This window comes from Sapajus apella, unplaced genomic scaffold (genome assembly GCF_009761245.1).
Source record: "Sapajus apella isolate SASKATOON/1434 unplaced genomic scaffold, GSC_monkey_1.0 scaffold147, whole genome shotgun sequence".
NCBI classification, from domain to species: domain Eukaryota; kingdom Metazoa; phylum Chordata; class Mammalia; order Primates; family Cebidae; genus Sapajus; species Sapajus apella.
In genome coordinates, this window is record NW_022437087.1 from 475,904 (window position 1) to 499,560 (window position 23,657).

Consider the following 23,657-nt stretch of genomic DNA (forward strand, 5'->3'; position numbering starts at 1 on the left):
GGAGGTTGAGGCAGGCAGAACACTTGAGGTCAGGAGTTCAAGACCATCCTGGCCAACATGGTAAAACCCTGTTTCTATTAAAAATACAAAAATTAGGCAGGTGTGGTAATAGGCATCTGTAGTCCCAGCTATTTGGGAGGCTGAGGCAGGAGAATTGCTTGAACCGGGGAGGCGGAGGTTGCAGTGAGCTGAGATCTCATCACTGTACTCATTCCAGTGGGGGCAACAGAGCAAGAGTCCATCTCAAAAAAAAAAAAGAAAAGAAATCAGAGGTGAGGGTAGTACCCACAGGACATAACAAAAGATTCTTGTCTACTGGAATAGATCCACAGCTCTGGCTCTCAGCTCCTTAGCAGCTAATGCAAACAGGGAACTAGTCATTTCTGTGTTTCATGGAATGGGCATAAAATGACATTAAAAGAAAAACTTAAAATGGTATCTGAAAACGAAGACATTTCTCTTAACCATGCTATGTGACTTTTTCTTTTTTTTTTTTTTACAATAAACCCTGTACTATTGAGCCTAATGACAGAGCTATTTCAGAGAATGTTCCTCAGTATTGGTATAGTTTGGCAACTTCTGCAGAAAAGCGACTTCACAGAAGACCAGCTACCCATCTAAACTAGGAATCTTCGACTTTCCTGTAGAACAGCGTACCTTAATCTTAAAACCCATGGCCTCTTTTGGGAAACAAAAATCTCATACCTCCTCTTCTTTCTGAGAAACACCCTTCCACCACGCCAGTCTATAATATCCAACCCTTTATCTTCATCAGTCAAGAGTATTTTATCTTGCTTTCTCTTAAATTTGTAATACAGAGACAATAATAACTTCTTTCCCATATACAGTTGTTATATTGAATGTGACTTTCAAACTGTATATCCTATCCTTGTGCTACCAATCTTAGGCATTTCTGAAATTCCACCTACTCTTTTTTTTGACACGCAGTTGCACTCTTGTCACCCAGGCTGGAGTACAGTGGCACAATCTTGGCTCACTGCAACCTCTGCCTCCTGGATTCAAGCGATTCTCCTACCTCAGCCTCCCGAGTAGTGGGATTACAGGCGTCCGCCACCACGCCCAGCCTAATTTTTTGTATTTTTAGTAGAGACAAGGTTTCACCGTATTGGCCAGGCTGGTCTCAAACTCCCAACCTCAGGTGATCTACCCACCTTGGCCTCCCAAAGCGTGAGGATTACAGGCATGAGCCACTGCGCCCAGCCAAATTTCACCTACCTTTTTTTTTTTTTTTTGCGATGGAATCTTGCTCTGTTGCCCAGGCTGGAGTGCAATGGAGAAATCTCCACTCATTGCAACCTCCGCCTCCTTCCATTTTTTTCCCTAAGGGAAGATGAGTGCCCCTATGTCTGTGGAGGTGCTTCCTTGCTGTTTTCTCCAGGGTCCTCAGAGACCCCTTTTTTTTTCTGTAGTAGGCTGGCAGATCAAATGGTTCCAAGGGTGTCTGGGGCCAGCCTCAGAGCTGTGGTTGCAGCTGTGAACCCAGGCTGTATCAGAGGAAGCTTGGCTTCAGTATAAAAAAACCTAGCAGAACTCAGGTCCAGTCACCTGTGGGAGAGAGGTGAAACTTGAAATGCAGTGCCCACCCCCTCTCCCTCCTGAGACATCTAAACCCAGCTTGGTGCTAAAATATGCAATGCCACAGTGGGAGTGGGAGTGGTTTAGGGGGAGCTGTATCTGCCTTGCACAGGTTTGGGGGCCTGATGCAGTGGTCAGGACAGACCTGAAATCTGATTCCAGTGAGATGTCTGGGCAAGTGGCTCAATCTCTTAGCCTGTTCCCACCTATGAAATGAGGAGGGAGAAACCTACCAAATAAGGTTCCTTCAAGCATTTAAGTAACGCAGCACTCAGTCAATACCAGCTTCTGTGTGTTCACCCTAATTTCTATATCCATGGACTAGAAAAGACAGGATGGGGTATGATGGATGCAGAGGAGAGGGAGGGGTCATGGGAATGATTCCTGGAGGGTGATAAGAGCTACATCTGTACACCATGACTAAGCTGTGACGAGAAAGCAGAGAGCTCTAAATGCCAGGGCAGGGTATGAAAAGCAAGGAGGTTGGAGGGAAAGCCAGGGCAGAAATGAGACGTCCCTGTCCTGGAGGCTGGGCCTCCAGCTGGGCATGACAGCCAGTTTTTCATGTGAGCTTCCCCTTCTAGGATGGGGATCCACAGAGCTAGCAGCCTTGCTGAGCTAGATACTAGCAAGAGTCCCAGAAGCAGGTCCCATTACCAAACCAGTCGGGAGTAGGTTCTGGCACAGCCACGCTGTTCCATGTTCCAGGGGGGTATCCAGTCCAAGGGGTGCTCTGCGCCCTGCTGCTGCCTCACTCTCTCCTTTGTGTACTGCCTCTCCAGTGAGGTGGTTAACTCCCTTGGGAGCAGGGAATTATCTGTCTCTCCTCTTTTTGTGTCTAGCATAGTGCTCTGAACAATGGGTTTCAGTTAATTAAGCAAACATAAATGTGTTATTCTGGAGCACAGTGTCTTCCTCTGCTCATTACATGATGCTGCTGATCCAGACGTTCTTTCCAAGACAAGTCCAGACAGCTTCTAGGGAGAACACAGTGCCAGCTGTGAGAGGGCAGGTCGTACAGAACTGTTGCTTCCTGCCACAAAGTACTTACGCTAAAACATGTAAAAGTATTATAATTAGGGCACTGTGGTTATTCCCATTTTACAGCTGAAGAAAGTGAGGTTATTCAGCCAGGTCACAGCTTGTACATGGACTCATGGGTCCAGTGCTCTTTGCACTTCCATGACCCAGAGGTCTGCTTCCTGCCCATAAGCCAGGCCCTCCGGCAGGATGCCCATTCCTCAGAAGGGCCCTTTTCCCACCATCATCACTCCGCATTCCCATCCTCAGTACCTACCGTGTACCAGAACATTTCCAGATTGTGGTGCTGGCTGCGAGAGGGCAGAGAGCAGGTGAACACAGGTCAGATTACCCCAGAGGGCGCAGGTCATGGGGATGCGTTTATGGGACTCCTTTGTTCCTGGCACTTGGCTGGACACTGTAAAAATGCCTGTGTTAGCCTGGGCAACCTAGCGACACCTGGTCTCGGGGGGAAAAAAAAAAAAGCCAGGCGTGGTGGCGTGTGCCCGTGGTCCCAGGTTCTGAGGTGGCCGAGACGTGATCGCGCCACCACACTCCAACCTGGGCGACAGGGACAAACCCTGTCTCAGAATAAAAAAAAAGAAAGGCTGTTACCCGGGAGGAGGGCCCCTCGCCCGACCTCTACCCTCATGAAGAGAGGCTCAGAGGGCTGAAGCGCCTACTTGGCCAAAAGGCGTGGGAGAGGGGCAAAGCAGGGCCGGGAAGCAGCTTCCCCTCCGTGGCTGGGCCCCTGTTTGCCCAGTGCCCAGTCCTTAGCCTGAAGGTGGTGGGCTTCAGCCAGAAGCCCCAGGCGAAAGCGGTGCCCGCGTGTGGGCCAGAGTGCGGGTGTGCAGGTCTCTGGGCGGCCCAAAGAGGGTGCCCCTGCCCGGGAACCCAGCAGCTGGGGCGGGAGGGTGGGGACGGCGGCCGGCGCGCGGGGCAGGCTCCGCCCCCAGGGACGCGGGTTTAAAAGAAGCGAAGGCGGGCCCGGGAGCCGAGCTGCAGTGGAGCGCGCCGGAGCCGAGCCGCTGCCCGGGCACAGCCATGGCCCAGCGGGCGGAGGGCACTCGGCTGCTCGGCGGCCTCCTGCTCTTCGGCCTGCTCACTGCGGGCGTCGCTCCGCTCAGCTGGGATCTCCCGGAGCCCCGCAACAGAGCCGGCAAGATCCGAGTGCACCCGCGGGGCAACCTATGGGCCACCGGTAAGTCTTCGGGGAACCGGGCAAGCAAGTGTCCCCCACCCTGCTCAGACCCCATTTGCTTCTCAACCCTCTGGCCGTTCCTCAGCCACGGATACTTGTGTCGGAGCAGGTGGGGAACCTTGGGGTTCATCTAATTTAATAGATGCGAACTTGAGACCCCGACAGGTCAGTGACTTGGCTAAGGTCGCGCAGCCAGTTTAAGGCAGGGCTGGGCTAGCTAGATCCTAAATGCCATTGCCAGCCGGTGCCCCTTACCTTAGGCGAGACTTCACCGACTCTTCTAACCGCCCGTGTGCTTTTGCTGCACCTCCACTTTCCAGGCCCCTCTACACGCTCCACTTCCAACTCTGCCCTTTCTCATCCCTTGTCCAAGCAGGACACACAGCTAGCAGAGTTTCTCCCTGGCCCTGGACCATACCACCCTCCTTCCAGCTGTGCCATCCTCTCTACTTGTTCAGGAAAAGCTGAGGGAGCAGGATTTGCCACCGCCCAGATACCTCTGTGGCTCCTTGGTGAGGTGGAACCACCAGGAGGAAGAAGGTTAAGTGTCTTCCTGACACAAGAACGGAACCGTGGGAGAGACGAGGAACTTTCCCACTTGGGTAGGGTCCTCGCTCCTTGATTTCCTTGTGCCTGGGCACCTCCTTCCTAGGTCACTTCATGGGCAAGAAGAGTCTGGAGCCTCCCAGCCCATTCCCATTGGGGACAGCTTCCCACACCTCCCTGAGGGACCAGAGACTGCAGCTGAGTCATGATCTGCTCAGGATCCTCCTGCTAAAGAAGGCTCTAGGCGTGAAGCTCAGCCACCCTGCACCCCACATCCAGGTGAGCCAGGTCCCCACTCCAACGCCAGGATGGCCCAGCTGGGGCCATCCCTGGATCCTGCATGGGAGGAATTACCACCCAGCACTGTATTAGGGTGTGACTGTCTGATCAGGACATTACGGGTGTGGACCCCAGAAAGCCAGGGTTCCAGGCTTTTCCCTGTTGAGGCAGAGCTCAAAGGAGGAACAGTCCAAAGAAAGGAAGCTGACCTTCCTGGCAGACCCCATGGAGCAAGAAGTAGGGAAAGAAGTTCCCCTGACTCATCACCCAGTGTAAAGAAAAAGACTGGGCTCATCGGCCTCTTACAACAGGGCCTTTCTCTCCCAGTGCACACAGCCTTGTCCCGCCTGTGCTGCATTAGTCAAGTCCACCTTTGCTGTGCCCTGTGTGTGTTTGTGGCCAGACTGGGACCCTGAGGCCCAGAGAGGGAAAGAGAAGTCAGCAGCCAAGACAGAGTGTGGACCCTGTTCACCTGGACCAGTGCTCTCCCCATTCTCTCATCGGCCTCAGTTCTCCCCATTCTCTCATCGGCCCCAGTATCTGGTGGCAGAGTTGAGCAACTTCAGTACGTCTGACATCCTGACATTCTAGGCTGGATTATTCCTTGTTGTGAGGGCTGACCTGCACATTATGGGATGTTTAGTGGCATCCCTGGTCTCTACCCACTAGATGCCAGTAGCACTTCCCCCCTTCAAGTTTTGACAACTGAAAAGCCCTCCAGACATCACCAGATGTCTGCTGGGGGAGAAGGCCCCAAATCATTCTTGGTTGTCAGTCACTGACCTAGGGGATTCAAGGCCCCAAAGCTGGAGCCAGGCCAGCCTTCGGGTCTAGCCCAGTTGGGCGGCAGCACCTCCATTCCCTGCTCCTGGTGCTGTCCTTACTGCACAGCACCCTCCCTGGTCCTGCTGCTGTGCGCAGAAGGCAATGTAATGTGGTAGAATGTGGGCTCTGACTACAACATGCTGGGCTCAGAACCTAGCTACTTAGTAGCTGTGTGACCTTAGAAATGTCCCTTAACCTCTCTAAAGCCTCATATTCCTCATCCATAAAATGAAGATGATACTGAGAAGCCGAGGCAGGAGGAGGATTACCTGAGGTCAGGAGTTCAGGACCAGCCTGGCCAACATGGTGAAACCCCATCTCTACTAAAAAATATGAAAATTAGCCAGCCATGGTGTCAGGCGCCTGTCAACCCAGCTACTTGGGAGGCTGAGACGGGAGTATTGCTTGAACGCAGGAGGAGGAGGTTGTAGCCAGCCGAGATTGCACCATTGCACTCCAATCTAGGTGACAAGAACAAAACTGTCTCAAAAAAAAAAAAAAAAAAAAAAAGAAGATAATAATAAGGCCCATCTCCCATTAAATGAGACAGTGTATGTCAAATGCTCAGCATGGTGCCTGGCTCATAGACAGTCCTTAGTAAATGGGAGCTCATACGAGTCTGTGAGCTCCCTGGCAGCACCTGTTGCCCCTTCATATCCCCCCGCTGTGCCTAGCATATAGTGTGTGCATTTTGAAGGGAGGGGCATTCCCTAGAAAAGGTCCAACCCCAGCCTCAGCCAACATCCCTGACTTCCTGATGCACAGCACCAGCAGCCCCTGAGGACCTCAGATGTAAGGCCTAGGAGCTTGGGCTGGCTGAGTCTGAAGGGAGACAATGTCACATCTAGTGCGTTAGTTTTGAAGCTCTGGCACATGCAGAACAATTGAGAATCTCAGAAGCAGCAGTGCATAAGTCTCGGGCTTCAGAGTGAGGTCTGGGGTTGGGGACTGAGGACACTGACTAGCCCCTGCCAGGCACTGTACTTGGATTTACTTCCATGAGTTCCTTTGACTGTCATGACCACTCTGGGTGGTTGGGGCTATGTTCCGAGAAAACTGCTGCCCCTGACCCCTCCAAGGCAATTCAGGGTGCTCTGGGCCCTGCCTCAGCTGACAGCCTCCCAGTGCCCACCTCTGCAGACATCTGGCACTTAGGAATGGCAGGATGCCCTGTCATTATCAGGAGCCCCTCCCTGGCTCAATTCTTCTGTATATTTCTCTTCAGTACAGGAGGTTGCTGGTACAAATACCGCAGAAATGACACCAATAATGGGGCAGACACAACAGCATGGCTTAGATTGTGCCCACCCAGGGAAGGTGCTGAATGGGACCCTGGTGATGGCCCCATCTGGATATAAATCCCGAGCTCAAATCTCTGTTACTCCGTTACTGTGATTTCTGGTTGGGTCACCAGAAATATCGCTGATGCAGACACAAATTATGTTCCTGCTGTATTTCCTGCATCCCTGTTGAATTTGTGAATAAAACTTTGCTCTTTACATAAAATGCCTGGTCCTCTCCTTCCACCCATCTTTTAGGGGGTGGGAGGGAAAGGGGGCTGGACAGGGCAATGTGTTCAGTGAGATAAGGCTGGCTCCAAAAAGTCCAGAATACTCCATGCCATGTGGCCCCAGCCTGGAACTGACTCTAGACTCCTACTCATTCACTTATTCAGCAAGCAAATAATGCCTGCGGTATGCCAGGCCCTGTGCCAGGTGCGGGGTTCTACTCTCACCTCTGCCACCTACTGGCGAAGGCAAGTGTCTCTAGTTTCCTCGCCAGTAAAAGGGGCTGCAGAAACTCCACCGCGGGGCTTGGGCGGGGAGCGCCGAGTTGGGATTTAGACCCCGCCGTCCGCTTACTCTCTTCTCTGGCCGTCAATAGGATTGCCGGCGTTAGCAAATAAAAATATAGGACGCCCAGTTAAATTCGAATTTCAGATAAACAATTTTATCTAATAAAATGGACCAAATATTGCAAGAACATACTCGTACGAAAAAAATTATTCACTGTTTACTGAGATTCGAATTTAACCGGGCGGTTCTGTGTTATCTCTGGCTTGGAGCACTAACTGCCCCTCTCTTGGGCTGCAAAAAGCAGGTCCTAAAACGGGCGATCTTTTGGTCCTCAAGTCCTCTTCGGAGCTGACGCCGGGGAAGTCCCGATTTCAGGTCACTTTACCCGGAGCTTCCGCGCAGAAAACCCGAAGCTCAGCCGGGCGGGGGCGCAGAGCGGCCTCCTGACCCCGCCCCTAACGGGAGGCCCTGCCCACACCTCGCGAGAGCCGCACAGCACCGGAAGACTCAAAGGCGGAAGTGGGACGCCGGAAGCGGCTGTTGCCATGGATCCTGAGGATGACTGGCTGGTGGAATCCTTGCGCTTGTAAGTTTGTGCGGCTGTGAGACGGAGGCTGGGTCCGGAGCTGGCCCGGCGGGCGGGCGGGTGCGGGCGTAGACACGTTGGGGATCCTGGTGCAGGGTGGACCAGCTGTGGCCGCGGGGCTCGCCGCCGCGAAGGACTCCGCCTAGGCTTAGGCCCCCATCTAGGAAATGGCTCCTCCCTGCGTGCGCCAGTTGTGAGACCAGCGCTTATGGAGGAGAAGTGCCCCGTTATTTTGCGCCAGCCCGAGTTCAGCTCTGAACACAGATATCACATTGATTCCTCACGTCAACCTTGGGAAATCTGGGTACTCTGGGAGGTCCACACATGAGGACCGAGGCTCAGGGACCTCGGGGGACTGGCCTGGTCCCAGAAACAGGGAATAAAATGCGAAGCAAACTTGGTCCCACGTCTGCCTGACTCCAGAGCTTGGGGTCACTGAAGCATGCAGCTGCATGGCTCATCTTGGAGTTCTTTGAGCTGCGAAGTGCTGTGCATCGTGTGATTTTATGTCCTTTCCTGCAGATACCAGGATTTCTATGCATTCGACCTCTCAGGAGCCACTCGAGTCCTTGAATGGATTGATGACAAAGGTAGTATACCTTCCTGGCCCTAAAGGGGAGGGAATCCCACTCCTGAGCTGGGTTTGAGGGGCGAAGCCTAGAGAGACCCAACCCAGTCTTCTGGGCACCTGAGTTACTTGGAGCAATTTGATGCTCCATCAGCACTAATATTCCTCTTATTAAGATCTTTGGCCAGGCGTTGTGGTTCATGCCTGTAAGCCCAGAACTTTGGGAGGTCAAGGCGGGCGTATCACCTGAGGTCAGGAGTTCCAGACCAGTCTGGCTGACACGGTGAAACCTCATCTCTACTGAAAATACAAAAATTAGACGGGTGAGGTGGAGCACACCTGTGCACCACCAGCTACTGGGGAGGCTGAGGCAGGAAAATCACTTGAACCCAGGAGGTGGAAGTTGCAGTGAGCCCAGATCGCGCCACTGAATTCCAGCGTGGGCAGCAGAGTGAAACTCTGTCTGGAAAAAAAAAAAATCTTCAGGTTGGGCACCTTAGGAGGCTGAGGCAGGTGGGCAGATTGCTTGACCCCAGGAGTTTGAGACCAGCCTGAGCAAGGAAACCCTGCCTCTACAAAAAATAGCAAAAATTAGCATGGTGGCCCATGCCTATAATCCTAGTTACTCAGAGGCTGTGGTGGGAGGATCATTTGGGCCTGGGAGGTTGAGGCTGCAGTAAGCTGTGATCGGGTGATGGGACCACTGCACTACAGCCTGGCTGACACAGTGAGACCTCCTCTCAAAAAAACATAACCAGATACTCAGTTCCCTCATACAAGGCTGCACACTGAAGGAATTTATCCTTGCTTTGGGGGATTGGGTGGGAGTTTATAGACCTATCCGTGGTCTGAAATCTTTTTTTTTTTTTTTTTTTTTTTTTTTTTTTGAGATGGAGTCTCGCTCTGTCACCTAGGCTGGAGTGTAATGGCGTGATCTCAGCTCACTGCAACCTGCGCCTCCTGGGCCCAAGGCTGGAGTGCAGTGGTGCCATCTCAGCTCAGTGCAACCTCCATCTCCTGGGTTCAAGCAATTCTCCTGCCTCAGCCTCCCAAGTAGCTGGAACTACAGGCGGGTGCCACCACGCCCAGCTAATTTTTGTATTTTTAGTAGAGATGGGGTTTCACCACGTCGACAGGATGGTCTCAATCTTCTGACCTCTTGATTCACCTACCTCGGCCTCCCAAAGTGCTGGGATTACGGGCGTGAGCCACCGCGCACAGCCTGCAATCTAACAGTTTGTCACAGCTACCTCTGCTTCTTTTTCCAGGAGTCTTTGTTGCGGGCTATGAAAGCCTGAAAAAGAATGAAATTCTTCATCTGAAATTACCTCTCAGACTTTCTGTAAAGGAAAACCAGGTAACTTGAAATATAAATGCTGAATATATATGCTTACTTTTATTTGTTAAACATTTGTGGAGCTCCTGTTACCTACCAGGTATTATCCTGGATACTGGAAAGAGAAAGAAAGAGAGCGCTAGCTAGGCCTACCCTTATAGTCTAATAGAGAGAGGCAAATACAGAGATAAATTCTGTAGAATGTCCCGTGGTTTACAGAGAGCTACTGGAGGAGGAGGTCATTACACTTCATCAGAAATAGATTGAGGGAGTGATAAAGGCTATAGAGGGCAGTTGAACTGCTTAGAATGGTTAAAGTCACCTAGTGAATGTGTAGTATATAAGGAATGAGAGGAGAATATAGTGAGGATGGAACCTCAGGGAACACATTTAAGGGATGAGTACAGGAAGATGAACGCCCAAAGAATACTAAGAACAGCCTCTGAGGTAGGAGGAATCTCAGAAAAGGTCAGTGTTTCCGAAGCCAAGAGAAGAGAACATCTCAAGAAGAAGAGTTAGTAGCTGTCTAGAGTTGGAATAGTCATTCAGATGAGGAACTGAAAAGTTCATTCATAAGACTGGCAGTTGGGAAGCTCTTGGTGACCTCTGCTACAGGATTTTGCTGGTGGTGGTCAGGCCCAAAGACTAAAAATGAAGAGGAAGCCGAGTCAGGGAATGTGGGGCGGGAAGAAGCTAAAGCAGTAACTAGTCGGAAACACAGATCTGAGGGAAGGTTTCCTAAACACAGAGGCTTGAACAGAGTTACAGCTGTGGGAAAGTAACCCTTGAAAGGGGAGAGGGTGAAACTGCAGGAGTGAGGGAATATCACAGGGAACACGTTCCTGCTTCCAGAAATAGAAGGTGAGGATAGATCAGGAGTCCAGGGGATAGGATTAGTCAGAGGACAACGGAAGAGTGAGGCATACAGGCAGATGACCTCGAAGGGCCATGTGGGGGCCGGAATTTGAGTGTTTGCTCCTGATTTCCTTTTAGTTTGTTTTGAGACAAGGTCTTGCTCTATCACCCAGGCTGGAGTGCAGTGGTGCAATCCTGTCTCACTACAGCCTCAACCTCCCAGGCTCAAGTGATCCTCCCACCTCAGTCTCCAAAGTGGCTGGGACTACAGGCATGTGCCACCATGCTTGGCTAATTGTTAATTTTTTTGTAGAGATGAGGTCTCACTATGTTGGTCAGGCTGGTCTCAAACTCCTGGCTTCAAGTGATGCCTGCCTCAGCCTCCCAAAGTGCTGGGGTTACTGGCATGAGCCATCACTCTTGGCCCCAGATTTCTTAAATTCTTTTATTTTTTGAGATGGAATTTTGCTCTAGTTGCCCATGCTGGAGTGCAATGGCATGATCTTGGCTCACTGCAACCTCTGCCTCCTGGGTTTAAGCTATTCTCCTGCCTCAACCTCCCAAGTAGCTGGGATAACAGGTGCCCACCACCACACCCAGCTATTAAATTTTTTTTTTTTTTTTTTTTTTTTTTTTTCCTGAGACAGGGTCTTACTCTGTCACCTAGGCTGGAGTGTAATGGCATGATCTCAGCTCACTGCAACCTCCGCCTCCTGGGCTCAAGGCGTCCTCTGGCCTCAGCCTCCCGAGTAGTTGGAATCACAGGCATGTGCCACCATACCTGGCCAATTTTTATATTTTTGGTAGAGAAAGGGTCTCATCATGTTACCAAGGCTGGTCTCGAACTCCTGAGCTCAAGCAATCCTCCTGCCTCCCAAAGTGCTGGGACTGCAGGTGTTAACTCCTGCACCTGACCTTTAAAAAACAAAAAAAAATCTTTCACAAAATAAGAAAGAATCCAGGTGAGGTGACTTATGCCTGTAATCCCAGCACTTTGGGAGTGGGAGACTGAAGTGGGCAGATCACTTGAGGCCAAGTCAAGACCAGCCTGGCCAACATGGTGAAACCTCATCTCTACTAAAAATAAAACTAGCCGGGTGTGGTGGTGCACACCTGTAATCCCAGCTACTCAGGAGTGGCTGAGACACCAGAGAATCCCTTAAACCCAGGCGGCAGAGGTTGCAGTGAACTTGAGATGGTGCCATTGCACTCTGGCCTAGGTGACAGAGTGACACTCTGTCTTAAAAAAATAAATTATCTTAGGGCATCACCATGTTAGGAATTGAGTCGAACTGTTTAGAATAGAGGAGGCTAGGCCCGGGTGTGGTGGCTCATGCCTGTAATAATCCCAGCACTTTGGGAGGCTGAGGCAGGTGGATTACAAAGTCAGGAGTTCAAGACCAGCCTGGCCTGGCCAAGATGGTGAAACCTTGTCTCTACTAAAAATACAAAAAATTAGCCAGGCGTGGTTGGGGGCACCTGTAATCCCAGGTACTTGGGAGGCTGATGCGGAGAATTACATCAACCTCGGAGGCGAAGGTTGCAGTGAGCTGACATCGCACCACTGTACTCTAGCCTGGATGACAGGGTGAGACTCCATCTCAGAGAAAAAAAAAATAGAGGAGGCTAAGAGGCTAGACAAGGACATAGAAAAACATCATTCAGCCCAGGAGAGGCTAGATCCCATATTCCTAGTGTACTTCCCAAACATACTGAATTAGAATCTGAAGAGGGCCAGGCATGGTGGCTCACACCTGTAATCCCAGTTCTTGGGAGGTCGAGGTGGGCAGAGCACCTGAGGTCAGGAATTCGACACCAGCCTGGCCAACGTGGTAAATCCTACCTCTACTAAAAACACAAAAATTGGCCGGGCATGGTGATGGGCATCTGTAATCCCAGCTACTCAGGAGGCTGAGGCAGGAGAATCGCTTGAACCTGGGAGGAGGATGTTGCAGTGAGCTGAGATCCTGCCACTGCACTCCAACCTAGGCGACAGAGCAAAACTCCATCTCAAAAAAAAAGGGGGGAAAAAAATCTGAAGAGGGAAAGCTCCGGAAAAATGCCAAGTTTGTAGGTGGACATGGTGGCTCACACCTGTAATCCCAGCACTTTTTGAAGCTGAGGCAGGCAGATTGCTTGAGCCTGGGAGTTCAAGACCAGCCTGGACAACATGGCAAGCCCATCTCTTCAAAAAATTTAAAAAGTTTAAAAAGGCTGGGCATGGTGGCTCATGCCTGTAATCCCAGCACTTTGGGAGGCTGAGGCGGGCAGATCACCTGAGGATGGGCATTCGAGTCCAGCCTGGGCAACATGGCGAAACCCCATCTCTACTAAAAATACACAAATTAAGCTGGGTGTGGTGGTGCACAGCTGTAGTCCCCAGTTACACCAGAGGCTGAGGCAGGAGAATAGCTTTAACCCAGGAGATGCAGGTTACGGTGAGCTAAGATCACACCACTGCCCTCCAGCCTGGGCTACAGAATGAGACTTTCTGTCTCAAAAAAAAAAAAAGGTTAAAAAAAAAAAAAGCCAAATTTGTACTCGTAACAACTCAGAGGCTGCAGAAGCTACAGGGTAGCACCTAGTGTTCTTCATCTTTCCCATCTCCACTCAGGCTTGAGCTGGGGGCTCGCCCTGATCCGAGAACTGATTTCCCTCCCCGCTCACCACCAGCTTTTCCTTGTTTCCTCTATGGCCGCCTCCGGTTCCTTACATAGAGATAGTAGAATCTAGTGGCTAACAGTATGGACTTGGGTTAGACAGACGTTGGTTTAAATTCACTACTTAATCCCTGTATGACCTTAGAAAAGTGGCTGAAGCCCCTTGTGCCTTAGTTTTGTCATTTGTAGAACAGTGATAGGTGGTTGTGAGAATATGATAACCCCCTAAGCACTGTGCCTGACACAGTGAGCACTGATGAGTTGTAACTGTGACATTTTTACTGCTAGAGGAACCCAGCTGGTTTCCAGTGGGAGGGTGGAGGGACAAATGGGAATGTGTTCGTTGCTTTCTTTGATAAAGCTGTTGAGCCTCCCCGGCTTTTCTAGGAAGGCCTGGACTATAATGCTTTTGCTATAGTAAAAGGGGCCAGTGAAAGGCTAGGAGAAGGGTTTTGGATGTGCAGAGGTAAAAGGAAGCTGATGTGTAGGCAGCTGAGACCAACATTGCCAGATACCAGCACACCGATGCCCGATAACCAGCTGAGCGGCGTCCGTGGCCTCCTGCCAGGCTGGGAGCTGGCTCTCTCTGATTGGCTACTCCTTTGTATTTTAGGGCTTATTCCCAGAAAGAGATTTCAGAGTGCGCCATGGAGGATTTTCAGACAGGTCTATCTTTGATCTGAAGCACGTCCCACATACCAGGTATGGTCAGTTCTGTGATCCAGACAGTCCATACAGGATGGGACGGCTCAAATGCCTGGGGGTATTACACCTCCTCATCGCCACTCCCACTCCCTCAGCACACGGGCACATGTGAGCGCAGAAGTGCGTGCACACAGATTTAGAATACAAAGAAATGACTGATGTGGCTTTAGTCCCCCACAGCCCTTTGGTGGAAGTAACAGGTCTACCGGAGTTGCTCCAGGGAATAGATATGGGACAGAAGGATGCTATTGTTGCTCTTGGGTGGTAACTGCTCAACTGGGAGAGGCCAGGAGTCTCTGGGTCAGTTTGTGTGTTTGGCCCCATAATGGTGTCCTCTCCAGGTGACCATCAGGACACCTGGAAGCTTGGGCTCAGTCTCCCTAAAGTGGATTGAGCCTGCCCCTTATCTGTGAAGTAAGAGTGGTTGGCCTTGATGATCCTGCAGTCACATTTCCTGATATGGGAGGTGAAGTCCCAAGCTGAGTGGGCTGGAGAGGGGAAGGGGCCTGTGTGGATAAGCTCCCCATGGTCTGGACTGATTTTATGTCTATTCTGAATAGATTGCTGGTGACCAGTGGCCTTCCAGGTTGTTATCTACAGGTGTGGCAGGTTGCAGAGGACAATGGTGAGTGAATTTGACTTGATGGGGTTTGGGGTTCCAGGAAAGTGTGACTCATACACCCCTGTTCCCTAATCATGCTGGGTGCAGTCTCATGCCTATAATCCCAGCACTTTGGGAGGCTGCAGTGAGTAGATCACCTGAGTTCAGGAGTTCGAGGCCAGCCTGGCCAACATGGTAAAACCTGTCTCTACTAAAAATACAAAAAATTATCTGTGCTTGGTGGCGGGCGCCTGTAATCCCAGCTACTGGGGAGGCTGAGGCAGGAGAATCACTTGAACCCAGGCGGTAGAGGTTGCAGTGAGCAGAGATTGCACCACTACACTCCAGCCTGAGCAACAAGAGCAAAAAGAAGTAGGCTCAGAGCCAGGTCGGAATTAAAATGCAGTATCTACTTTAATGCAGACAGGGTGAATTAGCAACCACAGCATGGCATCCAAGCCCCAAATGGAGCTTCCTGTGTCCTGCTCCTGGAATTGGGTTCACCCATAGAACCATTCTCCCTAGGCAGGGGCAGGGGCAAGGCAGAGCTAAGGCCACTCAGGTGAGCTCACCTCCTTGGTCACCTCTTTGCAGGCATGCCAGTCCCCAGGAAGGAAAACAGTGAGTGAGCAAGAGGCTAGGCTGGCAAGTCCCCTACTCAGAGAATCACTCTGTTGCCAATGGGAGAGGAGAGAGTAGCAGACAGTGTTCACCCTGTCCCTTCCGGGAGTGGAGGGAAGTTCCCCCACGGGGAATAGTGTTTCCTCCAGCAGTGGGTCTGTGGGTCCCCTGTCAGGCAGACACCAGAACGTGCAGCCCTCTAGCTTAATCCAGCCCTTTCTGTCCCTCCTTCAGTTAGGGCTTCCTTGGCCAGCATAGAATTGAGTCTCAGAGGCACAGGCAGCTGCTCTTGGAGCTGCCCTTTTGGTTATGTGACCCTCTGTCCCCAGTCCCCATGCTGCCTGCCCAGCAGCTGTTGGCTTCCCCTCACTACCACAGAGGGGCAGTTCTTGTGCTCATTTGTTCTCTGTGGTCACTGTGGGCTTTCCTGGTTGTTTTCCTTGTCACTTGTCCTGTGCTGTAGTTGTGGGGTTTTTTTTCCATAATTTTATTGAGGTATGTTTTACATATCACATAATTCACCCATTTCCAAAAAAAAAAGCATACAATTCAGTGACCTTTTTAGTAAATTTAACAAGTTGTGCCGGCATCACTACAGATCAGTTTTCCAACCTTTTCCTCACCCCGGTGAGATCCATTGTGCCATTTACTGTTCATCCCATTCCCACACCCTGCCCCAGGCCACCGCTAATCTGCTTCCTGTCTCTGGAGCAGATTTGCCATCTCCGGACATGTCGTGTCACTGGCATCATACATACATGTCTTTGTGTCTGGCTCTTTGAACTTAGCGTAGCACTTCTGTAGTCTGTTCATGTCATAGCGTGAGGTTGCAGTTTGTTCCTGTTTATGACTGGATAGTATTCCATTGTGTGTGTGTGAAAGCACCACATTTTGTCCGTCCATTCACTAGTTGGTGGATCCAGTTTTTGGCTATTAAAAATAATGCTGGTAAGAACATTAATGCAGAAGTCTTTGTGTGGACAAATGGTTTCATTTATTTTGGCTAGACAGCCAGAAATGGAATTGCTGGGTGTTTTGTTTATTTATTTATTTATTTAGAGATGGAGTTTCACTCTTGTTGCCCAGGGTAGAGTGCAATGGCACGATCTCAGCTCACTGTAACCTCCATCTCCCAAGTTCAGGTGATTCTCCCGCCTCAGCCTCCCAAGTAGCTGGGGTTACAATCCCCCCCCATCATGCTTTGTTTTTTTTTTTTTTTTTTTTTTTTTTTTGTAAAGACAGGGTTTTACACCATGTTAGCCAGGCTGGTCTTGAACTCCTGACCTCAGATGATCCACCTGCCTCAGCCTCCCAAAATGCTGGGATTACAGGCTTGAGTCACTGCGCCCAGCATTGCTGAGTCTTAACGTAAATTTAGGTTTTAATTTTGGGGGACACTTTTATACTTTTCCAAAATGGATTTTTTTAAACTTCATTTTATTTAATTTATTTTACTTTATGATGGAGTCTCACTGAGTACAGTGGCTAAATCTTGGCTCACTACAATCTCTGCCTCCCAGCTTCAAGTGATACTCCTGCCTTAGCCTCCCAGGTAGCTGGGATTAACAAGCACACACCACCACACTCAGCTAATTTTTGTATTTTTAGTAGCAATGGGGTTTCACCTTGTTGGCCAGGATGGTCTTGATCTCCTGACCTTGTGATCTGCCTGCCTCAGCCTCCGAAAGTGTTGGGATTTCAGGCAGAGCCACTGCGCTCAGCAAAAAGTTGTTTATGTTCCCACCAGCAGGGTATAAGGGTTCCCATTTTTCCATGTCCTCACCAACATTTATTATCTGTCTTTTTGAAATAAAGCCATTTTAATAGATGTGTAATTATATATTATTGAGGCTTTCATTTGCATTTCCCTAATGATTTAGAATGTTGAGGCCAGCATGGTGGCACACGACTGTAATCCCAGCGCTTCGGGAGGCTGAAGTGGGCAGATCACCTGAGGTCAGAAGTTTGAGACCATCCTGGCCAATATGGTGAAACCATGTCTCTACCAAAAATACAAAAATTAGCTGGGCATGGTGGTACACACCTGTAGTCTCAGCTACTCAGGAGGCTGAGGCAGGGGAATCGCTTGAACCTGGGAGGCAGAAGTTGTAGCGAGCCAAGAACATGACACTGCACTCCAGCCTGGCAACAACGAGACTCCGTCTCAAAAAAAAAAAAGGCCATGTAAAGTGGCTCACGCCTGTAATCCCAACACTTTGGGAGGCTGAGGCAGGTGGGCCGTCTGAAATCAGGCGTTTAAGCCCAGTCTGGGCAACATAGTGAAACCCAACTCCACTAAAAATGCCAAAAAAATTATCTGGGCATCAGGATGCACATCTGTAATTCCAGCTACTTGAGAGGCAGAGGCTACAGTGAGCCAAGATTGTGTCACTGCACTCCAGCCTGGGCGACAGAGCAAGACTCTGTCTCAAACAAAAGAACTAAAACTTGACTCAAAGCCAAGGATGTTGTTCCATTCAGTGTCAAAAAGATGTGGACTTTCTTGCCCAACTTACATTTGAAGACAGTGGCATCTGTGATGTGACCTGTACTTGCTAGGCTTCAGCAAGTCACTTGAGGTTATGGAACACATTTTTGAAGAAATAATACCAGTTCATGAATTCCGTACCTGTTACTTGTCACTGAAGGTGTAAATGATATCAGCAGCATGTTCTTTCCTTTTCTTTGCTTCTACCTGTTCACCGCAGAACTATAAAAAGCCAGAACTGTTTTTTGGGTTTTGAGATGGCATTAGCTTCCATTTGCAAAAAACAGTTTATAAGACAAATAATAAAGAAATTGAAATGTTTCTTATGGTTTCAAAAATGTAAACATAAGCCAGAGTGGTTACGTGTCAACATCACCTCTTGCCAACTGGCGGCTCCTCTTCTTCCTTGACCTTCTAAATGTATAGCGGAAGACAGCTGGCTGGCCTGTCGTGTTTCAAACCTTCATTAAAGTTGTTGATTTTGGCCTCTTTTCCTTTTCTCCCAGATGTCATTAAAGCTGTCAACACCATTGCTGTGCGTGAGAAAGAAGAGAGTCTCTGGCCTAGGGTGGCTGTCTTCTCCTCCATGGCACCTGGAGTCCTCCACGGGGCGAGGCTCCGCAGTCTACAGGTCACGGATCTGGAGTCTGAGAAAACCACGTACACCACAGGTACTACAGTATTTCACCCCGTGCTGGCTGCTGCAGCCGGCATTGCCCCTCAGCCCAACTCAGCCACTGTGGAAACTGAGTTCAACCCTCTGTGCCAGGTGTTGGGGAAGCACGGTGAATAAGAGGTGAGCCCTGGCCTCAAAGGGCTCCCATGCTGGGGCAGGATTAGGCAGTCCCAGGGACCAGCACCCAACCAGCTGAGCAGACAATGGTGAGATGAGTGGGAAGGGAGATGTGATTTGTTTTGCCTGGGACTGGTGGGAAGGGACTTGCGACCAGCCAGCCCTGCCAAATCACCAGACCCATCTGCCTCTAGCCACTTGCCTCCTTTGCTCTTGGTCTTCTAGATGTCAGTGACAGTGAGGAGCTGAGTAGCCTGCAGGTCCTAGATGCAGGCACCTTTGCCTTCTGCTGTGCTTCGGGCCGGCTAGGGCTTGTTGACACCCGCCGGAAGTGGGCACCGTTGGAGAATCGCAGCACTGGGCCTGGTTCTGGAGAGAGATGGTGTGCCGAAGTTGGGAACAAGGACCAGGGCCCTGGGCCCAGCATTGCCAGCCTTGGCTCGGATGGGCGGCTCTGTCTACTTGACCCCCGGAATCTCTGCCATCCTGTGAGCTCAGTCCAGTGCCCGGTATCCATACCCAGCCCTGACCCAGAGCTGCTGCGAGTGACTTGGGCCCCAGGACTTAAGAACTGCTTGGCCATCTCAGGTACTGCTGAGCAGGATTTCGTGTCTATTATCTGATCTCTTTCTTCCAGGGGACTGTAAGGTGCTCAGGAAGGAGCCTGCAGCACCATGATAAACCTGGCTCCAGAAGTCAAAGTTGCTCACAGAGAAACTGTAAATTAACTCTCCAGGTTCTTCAGTGGCAGGCCTTTCTCCACCCTGCCTACTAACTTCTACACACTGGCAGCAGGCCTTTCCTAGCCTAGCAAGAATTCAGGTCTCAGGAGGGGCCTGCAGCTAATAAGACACTGGGACAGCCATGGGCTATGTCAGAAGGAACAGGACCTCAAGAGTGCTTCTCAGTCTACCTGCCTTTTGAAATGTGGCAAGCCAGCTAGGTCAGCAGACTCCTGGGTCTAGTCTGGTGGCATGTAGTTGCTTGGGGGTACTTAATGTGGGTATCTAAAAGCCAACAGGAAGGATCCGTCGTGGTGGGTGGGGGTTAAAAAAAAGTCAAGAGGGCCGAAACGGGGGCTCACGCCTGTAATCCCACCACTTTGGGAGGCTGAGGCAGGTGGATCACGAGGTCAAGAGATCGAGACCATCCTGGTCAACATGGTGAAACCCCGTCTCTACTAAAAATACAAAAAATCAGCTGGGCATGGTGGCGCATGCCTGTAATCCCAGCTACTCAGGAGGCTGAGGCAGGAGAATTGCTTGAACCCAGGAGGCGGAGGTTGCAGTGAGCTGAGATCGCGCCATTGCACTCCAGCCTGGGCAACAAGAGTGAAACTCCGTCTCAAAAAAAAAAAAAAAAAAAAAAAAGTCAAGAGAATAAGAAAGGATGATTGGAAATGCCAGGATCCAGAAAGAACAGAAGAGCCAAGCTCAGGTAGAGGAGTGGGCTCTTCAGTAACAGGAAGATGGCAGGATGGGATGAGGGTGTGTGCAGCTAGGTCATGCAGGGACATGAGACTATTCCTCTCCAAAGGCATCTGTTACCCTATCAAGTCGGAGACAAGGCCATCTGCTGAGAGGGACCCAGAGGTAGAAAAGACTGCAATCTGGGGCAACTTGAAAAGGTTTGAAGAAGTCTCTTAAGCCTCAGTTTCTTGGGGAAAATAAGAGTATCTATGTCATACAGTTCTGAGGATTAAAAGAGGTAATACTTGTCCAGAATTAGCCTTTGAGCCTCACGAGTAACAGGTATACAACAGATGCTCATAGTTACATGCCACAGGGAGTCATCAGCTGCCAGCACTGAGGGCAGGTGCCACTTGCCTGTGGTTAGCCTTTACGTGCCTTGATTCCTCAACCAATAGCCTGTTTGGTACCATCAAATACATTATAACAAGTATTTTAGGGGCTGGGTGCAGTGGCTGACACCTGTAATCCCAGCACTTTGGGAGGCTGAGGTGGGAGGATCACTTGAGGCCAGGAGTTGAGCCCAGTCCAGACATGGCAAAACCCCATTTGGATTAAGAAAGAAAGAAAAAAATATTTTAAAATAAAAGTATTTTAGGGATTCATGGTCAAACCTCTCTTTTCTGTATTCTCAGGTTTTGATGGCACAGTCCAGGTCTATGACACCACATCTTGGGATGGAACAGGGAGCCAAGTAGAACCTCTCTTTACTCACAGAGGTCACATCTTCCTAGAAAGAGGCAGGATGGACCCTGCTCCTCTGGTCACCACCCACACCTGGCACCCGTGCAGACCAAGGACTTTGTTATCAGCAACAAATGATGCTTCTCTGCATGTCTGGGACTGGGTGGACCTTCGTACCTCTTGCTGACACCAGCATCTTTCCATCCAGGCCTCTAGAAAGGGGAGGAGCTGCTGTAGTAGCACCACTACTGATGGAGGACTCAAGTGACCGCCAGTCCCTGTTACCAGCTGTGTGGCCTTGGGCAAGTCAACCAGCATCGTTTAGCCTCAGTTTTCTTAGCTGCAAAATGAGGACAGTAAGAACCACCTTGCAGTGTTATTGTGAAGGTTGGAAGAAAGGCATGGCATAATAAATTCTTATTTGGTAGCTACTGTTAGTTCTGGGAGTATAAAATGGCAGTGTTTGTCCCTGTCTTCTTCACAGTATCATAGGGAGAATCAGAAGAGCTAACAAATATAAACATTCTTTGTGAACTTTTTTACAGAAGAAAAAATGTATAGGGGTCAATAAACAATAAAAAATCCCAGCCCTAGTAGCAATTAAGGAAATAGCAATTAAAACAAGATTTCTGCTCCTCTTGAGTGGTTCTCATGGGGACACAGGTGTACTTTCCCACACCTGCCCCCCTCCCAGGTGATTAATTCAAGGGACATTTGCTTTTGGTGGCCCCACAAACATTTCCTATTAAGGGCCCATAGTGAATATTAAAGTGTGCCGGAGATGGTGGCTCATGCCTGTAATCCCAGCACTTTTTGGGAGGCTGAGGTAGGCAGATTGCTTGAACTCAGGAGTTGGAGACCAGCCTGGACAACACAGCAAGATCCCATCTCATTAAAAAAAATTTGGCTGGGCATGGTAGCTCATACCTGTAATCCCAGTGATGTAGGCAGCCAAGACAGGTGAATGACTTGAGTCCAGGATTTCGAGATCAGCCTGGGCAACATGACGAAACCCTATCTATAATGAAAATACAAAAATTAGCTGGATGTGGTGGAGTAGCCTGTAGTCCCAGCTACTCAGGAGACTGAGGGGAGGCTGCCTGAGCCTGGCAGGTGGAGTTTGAGTGAGCTGTGATCATGCCACTGTACTCCAGCCTGGGCAGCAGAGTGAGACCCTGTCACATACACACACACAAACACACAAAATAGATGATCAGATTAAACATGTATTAAGCCCATGTGCAACACAAGCTACATGCTAGAAATACATAAATGAGAGGCTTCATAAGGTGGTTGACGATAATTCTTAAAGAATGTCATGAATCATGGCAACAACATACAAAGTCCACAGCCCATCAGTGACTTTTAACAGATACTTGGGTAAGTTAAAAAAATAATCACAGGCCGGGCGCGGTGGCTCAAGCCTGTAATCCCAGCACTGTGGGAGGCCGAGGCGGGTGGATCACGAGGTCAAGAGATCGAGACCATCCTGGTCAACATGGTGAAACCCCGTCTCTACTAAAAATACAAAAAATTAGCTGGGCATGGTGGCACGTGCCTGTAATCCCAGCTACTCAGGAGGCTGAGGCAGGAGAATTGCCTGAACCCAGGAGGCGGAGGTTGCGGTGAGCCGAGATTGCGCCACTGCACTCCAGCCTGGGTAACAAGAGCGAAACTCCATCTCAAAAAAAAATAATAATAATCACAACGGCCGGGCGTGGTGGCTCACGCCTGTAATCCAAGCACTTTGGAGGCCAAGGCGGGCACATGACCTGAGGTCGGGAGTTCAAGACCAGCCTGACCAACATGGTGAAACCCCGTCTTTAAAAAAACAACATGACTTAATCATATTTCATGAATCTAATTAGTACACTGATATGTAGATTGTGCTTTGTTTTGTAATTTAGAAAGTTGTGGGAAAATATTTTAAGTCGAACACACAAAAGGAACCATTTTCAGAGGTAGAAACTGTGTTTCATTTATTCCTAAATCCCATTTGTTCTGTACATGTGTCCTTCCAGGGTTTCTATTCTGCTGTTACAGAGAGGGAACCCACTGGCCAACACAGAGCCTCTCCCCGAGGATCTGGAGACCCCAGCCCTGAGGATATCTGAGCATAGACAGGAACTAGTGGCCTTGTTAGAGGAAGGTGATACAGAGGTAAGGTCTCCAACTAGGAGACACTTTTTTCTAAAGCAGAGTCTCATTGTCACCAGGCTGGAGTGCAGTGGTGGGATCATGGCTCACTGCAACCTCCCCTCCCAGGTTCAAGCCATTTCTCCTGCCTCAGCCTCATGAGTAGCTGGGATTATAGGCACACGCCACCATGCCCAGCTAATTTTTGTATTTTTAGTAGAGACGGGGTTTCACCTTGTTGGTCAGGACAGTCTAGCTGCCATGATCCACCTGCCATGGCCTCCCAAAGTGCTAGGATTACAGGCATGAGCCACTGCACCCAGCCTAGGAGACGTCTTAATGTCATGGTTCTTAGTTATTGCTCTGGACATATACACATGCAGAAAAGGCTTTATGTACTTCATTATCTGGGCTCACAGAGCCTAGACCGAGTCTCACGTTTTTAGGATACAGTCTGAGCTGTAAGGTTGTACTGCAAGCCCTGTTTGGCATTTAGAGCAATTCTGCTACAGAAATTCTGTTTAGGTTGAATTGTAAAATTGCTGGTTTTGTAGACCAAAAACAGCAATCTTGTATGATTCAACCCAATAAGTTGAGGAGTAAGTTATGGTTAAAAAGCCAACCTTGGCCGGGCGCGGTGGCTCAAGCCTGTAATCCCAGCACTTTGGGAGGCCGAGGCGGGTGGATCACAAGGTCAAGAGATCGAGACCATCCTGGTCAACATGGTGAAACCCCGTCTCTACTAAAAATACAAAAAAAAAAAAATTAGCTGGGCATGGTGGCGCGTGCCTGTAATCCCAGCGACTCAGGAGGCTGAGGCAGGAGAATTGCCTGAACCCAGGAGGCGGAGGTTGCGGTGAGCTGAGATCGCGTCATTGCACTCCAGCCTGGG

The 23,657-nt window shown here is 50.0% G+C and overlaps 2 protein-coding genes and 1 long non-coding RNA gene across 6 annotated transcripts in view; 2 read left to right on the top strand and 1 right to left on the bottom strand.

Moving 5' to 3' along the window:
• Positions 1 to 3,162: 3,162 nt before the first annotated feature.
• Positions 3,163 to 6,973, top strand: NMB (neuromedin B). Of its 2 annotated transcripts, none has more exons than XM_032264795.1 (3): positions 3,163 to 3,817; positions 4,470 to 4,642; positions 6,698 to 6,973. In XM_032264795.1, the coding sequence occupies exons 1-3, from the start codon at positions 3,661 to 3,663 to the stop codon at positions 6,860 to 6,862; spliced, it is 495 nt and encodes a 164-aa protein (XP_032120686.1). In that variant the 5' UTR covers positions 3,163 to 3,660; the 3' UTR covers positions 6,863 to 6,973. The 2 variants fall into 2 exon arrangements, with proteins under 2 accessions (XP_032120686.1, XP_032120687.1); XM_032264796.1 differs by having other exon boundaries at positions 3,174 to 3,817; positions 6,693 to 6,973.
• A 769-nt stretch (positions 6,974 to 7,742) lies between these two features.
• Positions 7,743 to 21,163, top strand: WDR73 (WD repeat domain 73). The gene is made up of 8 exons (XM_032264794.1): positions 7,743 to 7,849; positions 8,372 to 8,439; positions 9,686 to 9,774; positions 13,882 to 13,970; positions 14,534 to 14,598; positions 18,190 to 18,354; positions 18,702 to 19,064; positions 20,581 to 21,163. Exons 1-8 carry the CDS (start codon positions 7,809 to 7,811, stop codon positions 20,814 to 20,816), a joined length of 1,116 nt encoding a protein of 371 aa, XP_032120685.1. The 5' UTR covers positions 7,743 to 7,808; the 3' UTR covers positions 20,817 to 21,163.
• Positions 12,901 to 23,657, bottom strand: part of LOC116540975 — a 24,015-nt gene continuing 13,258 nt past the window's right edge. Inside the window, exon 5 of one of the 3 annotated variants that reach the window (XR_004264665.1) lies at positions 12,901 to 12,933. This is a non-coding gene — a long non-coding RNA (uncharacterized LOC116540975). Of the gene's footprint in view, positions 12,934 to 20,586; positions 21,648 to 23,484; positions 23,505 to 23,657 lie in introns of those variants that run through there. The other 2 variants (XR_004264663.1, XR_004264666.1) reach the window with 2 other exon arrangements.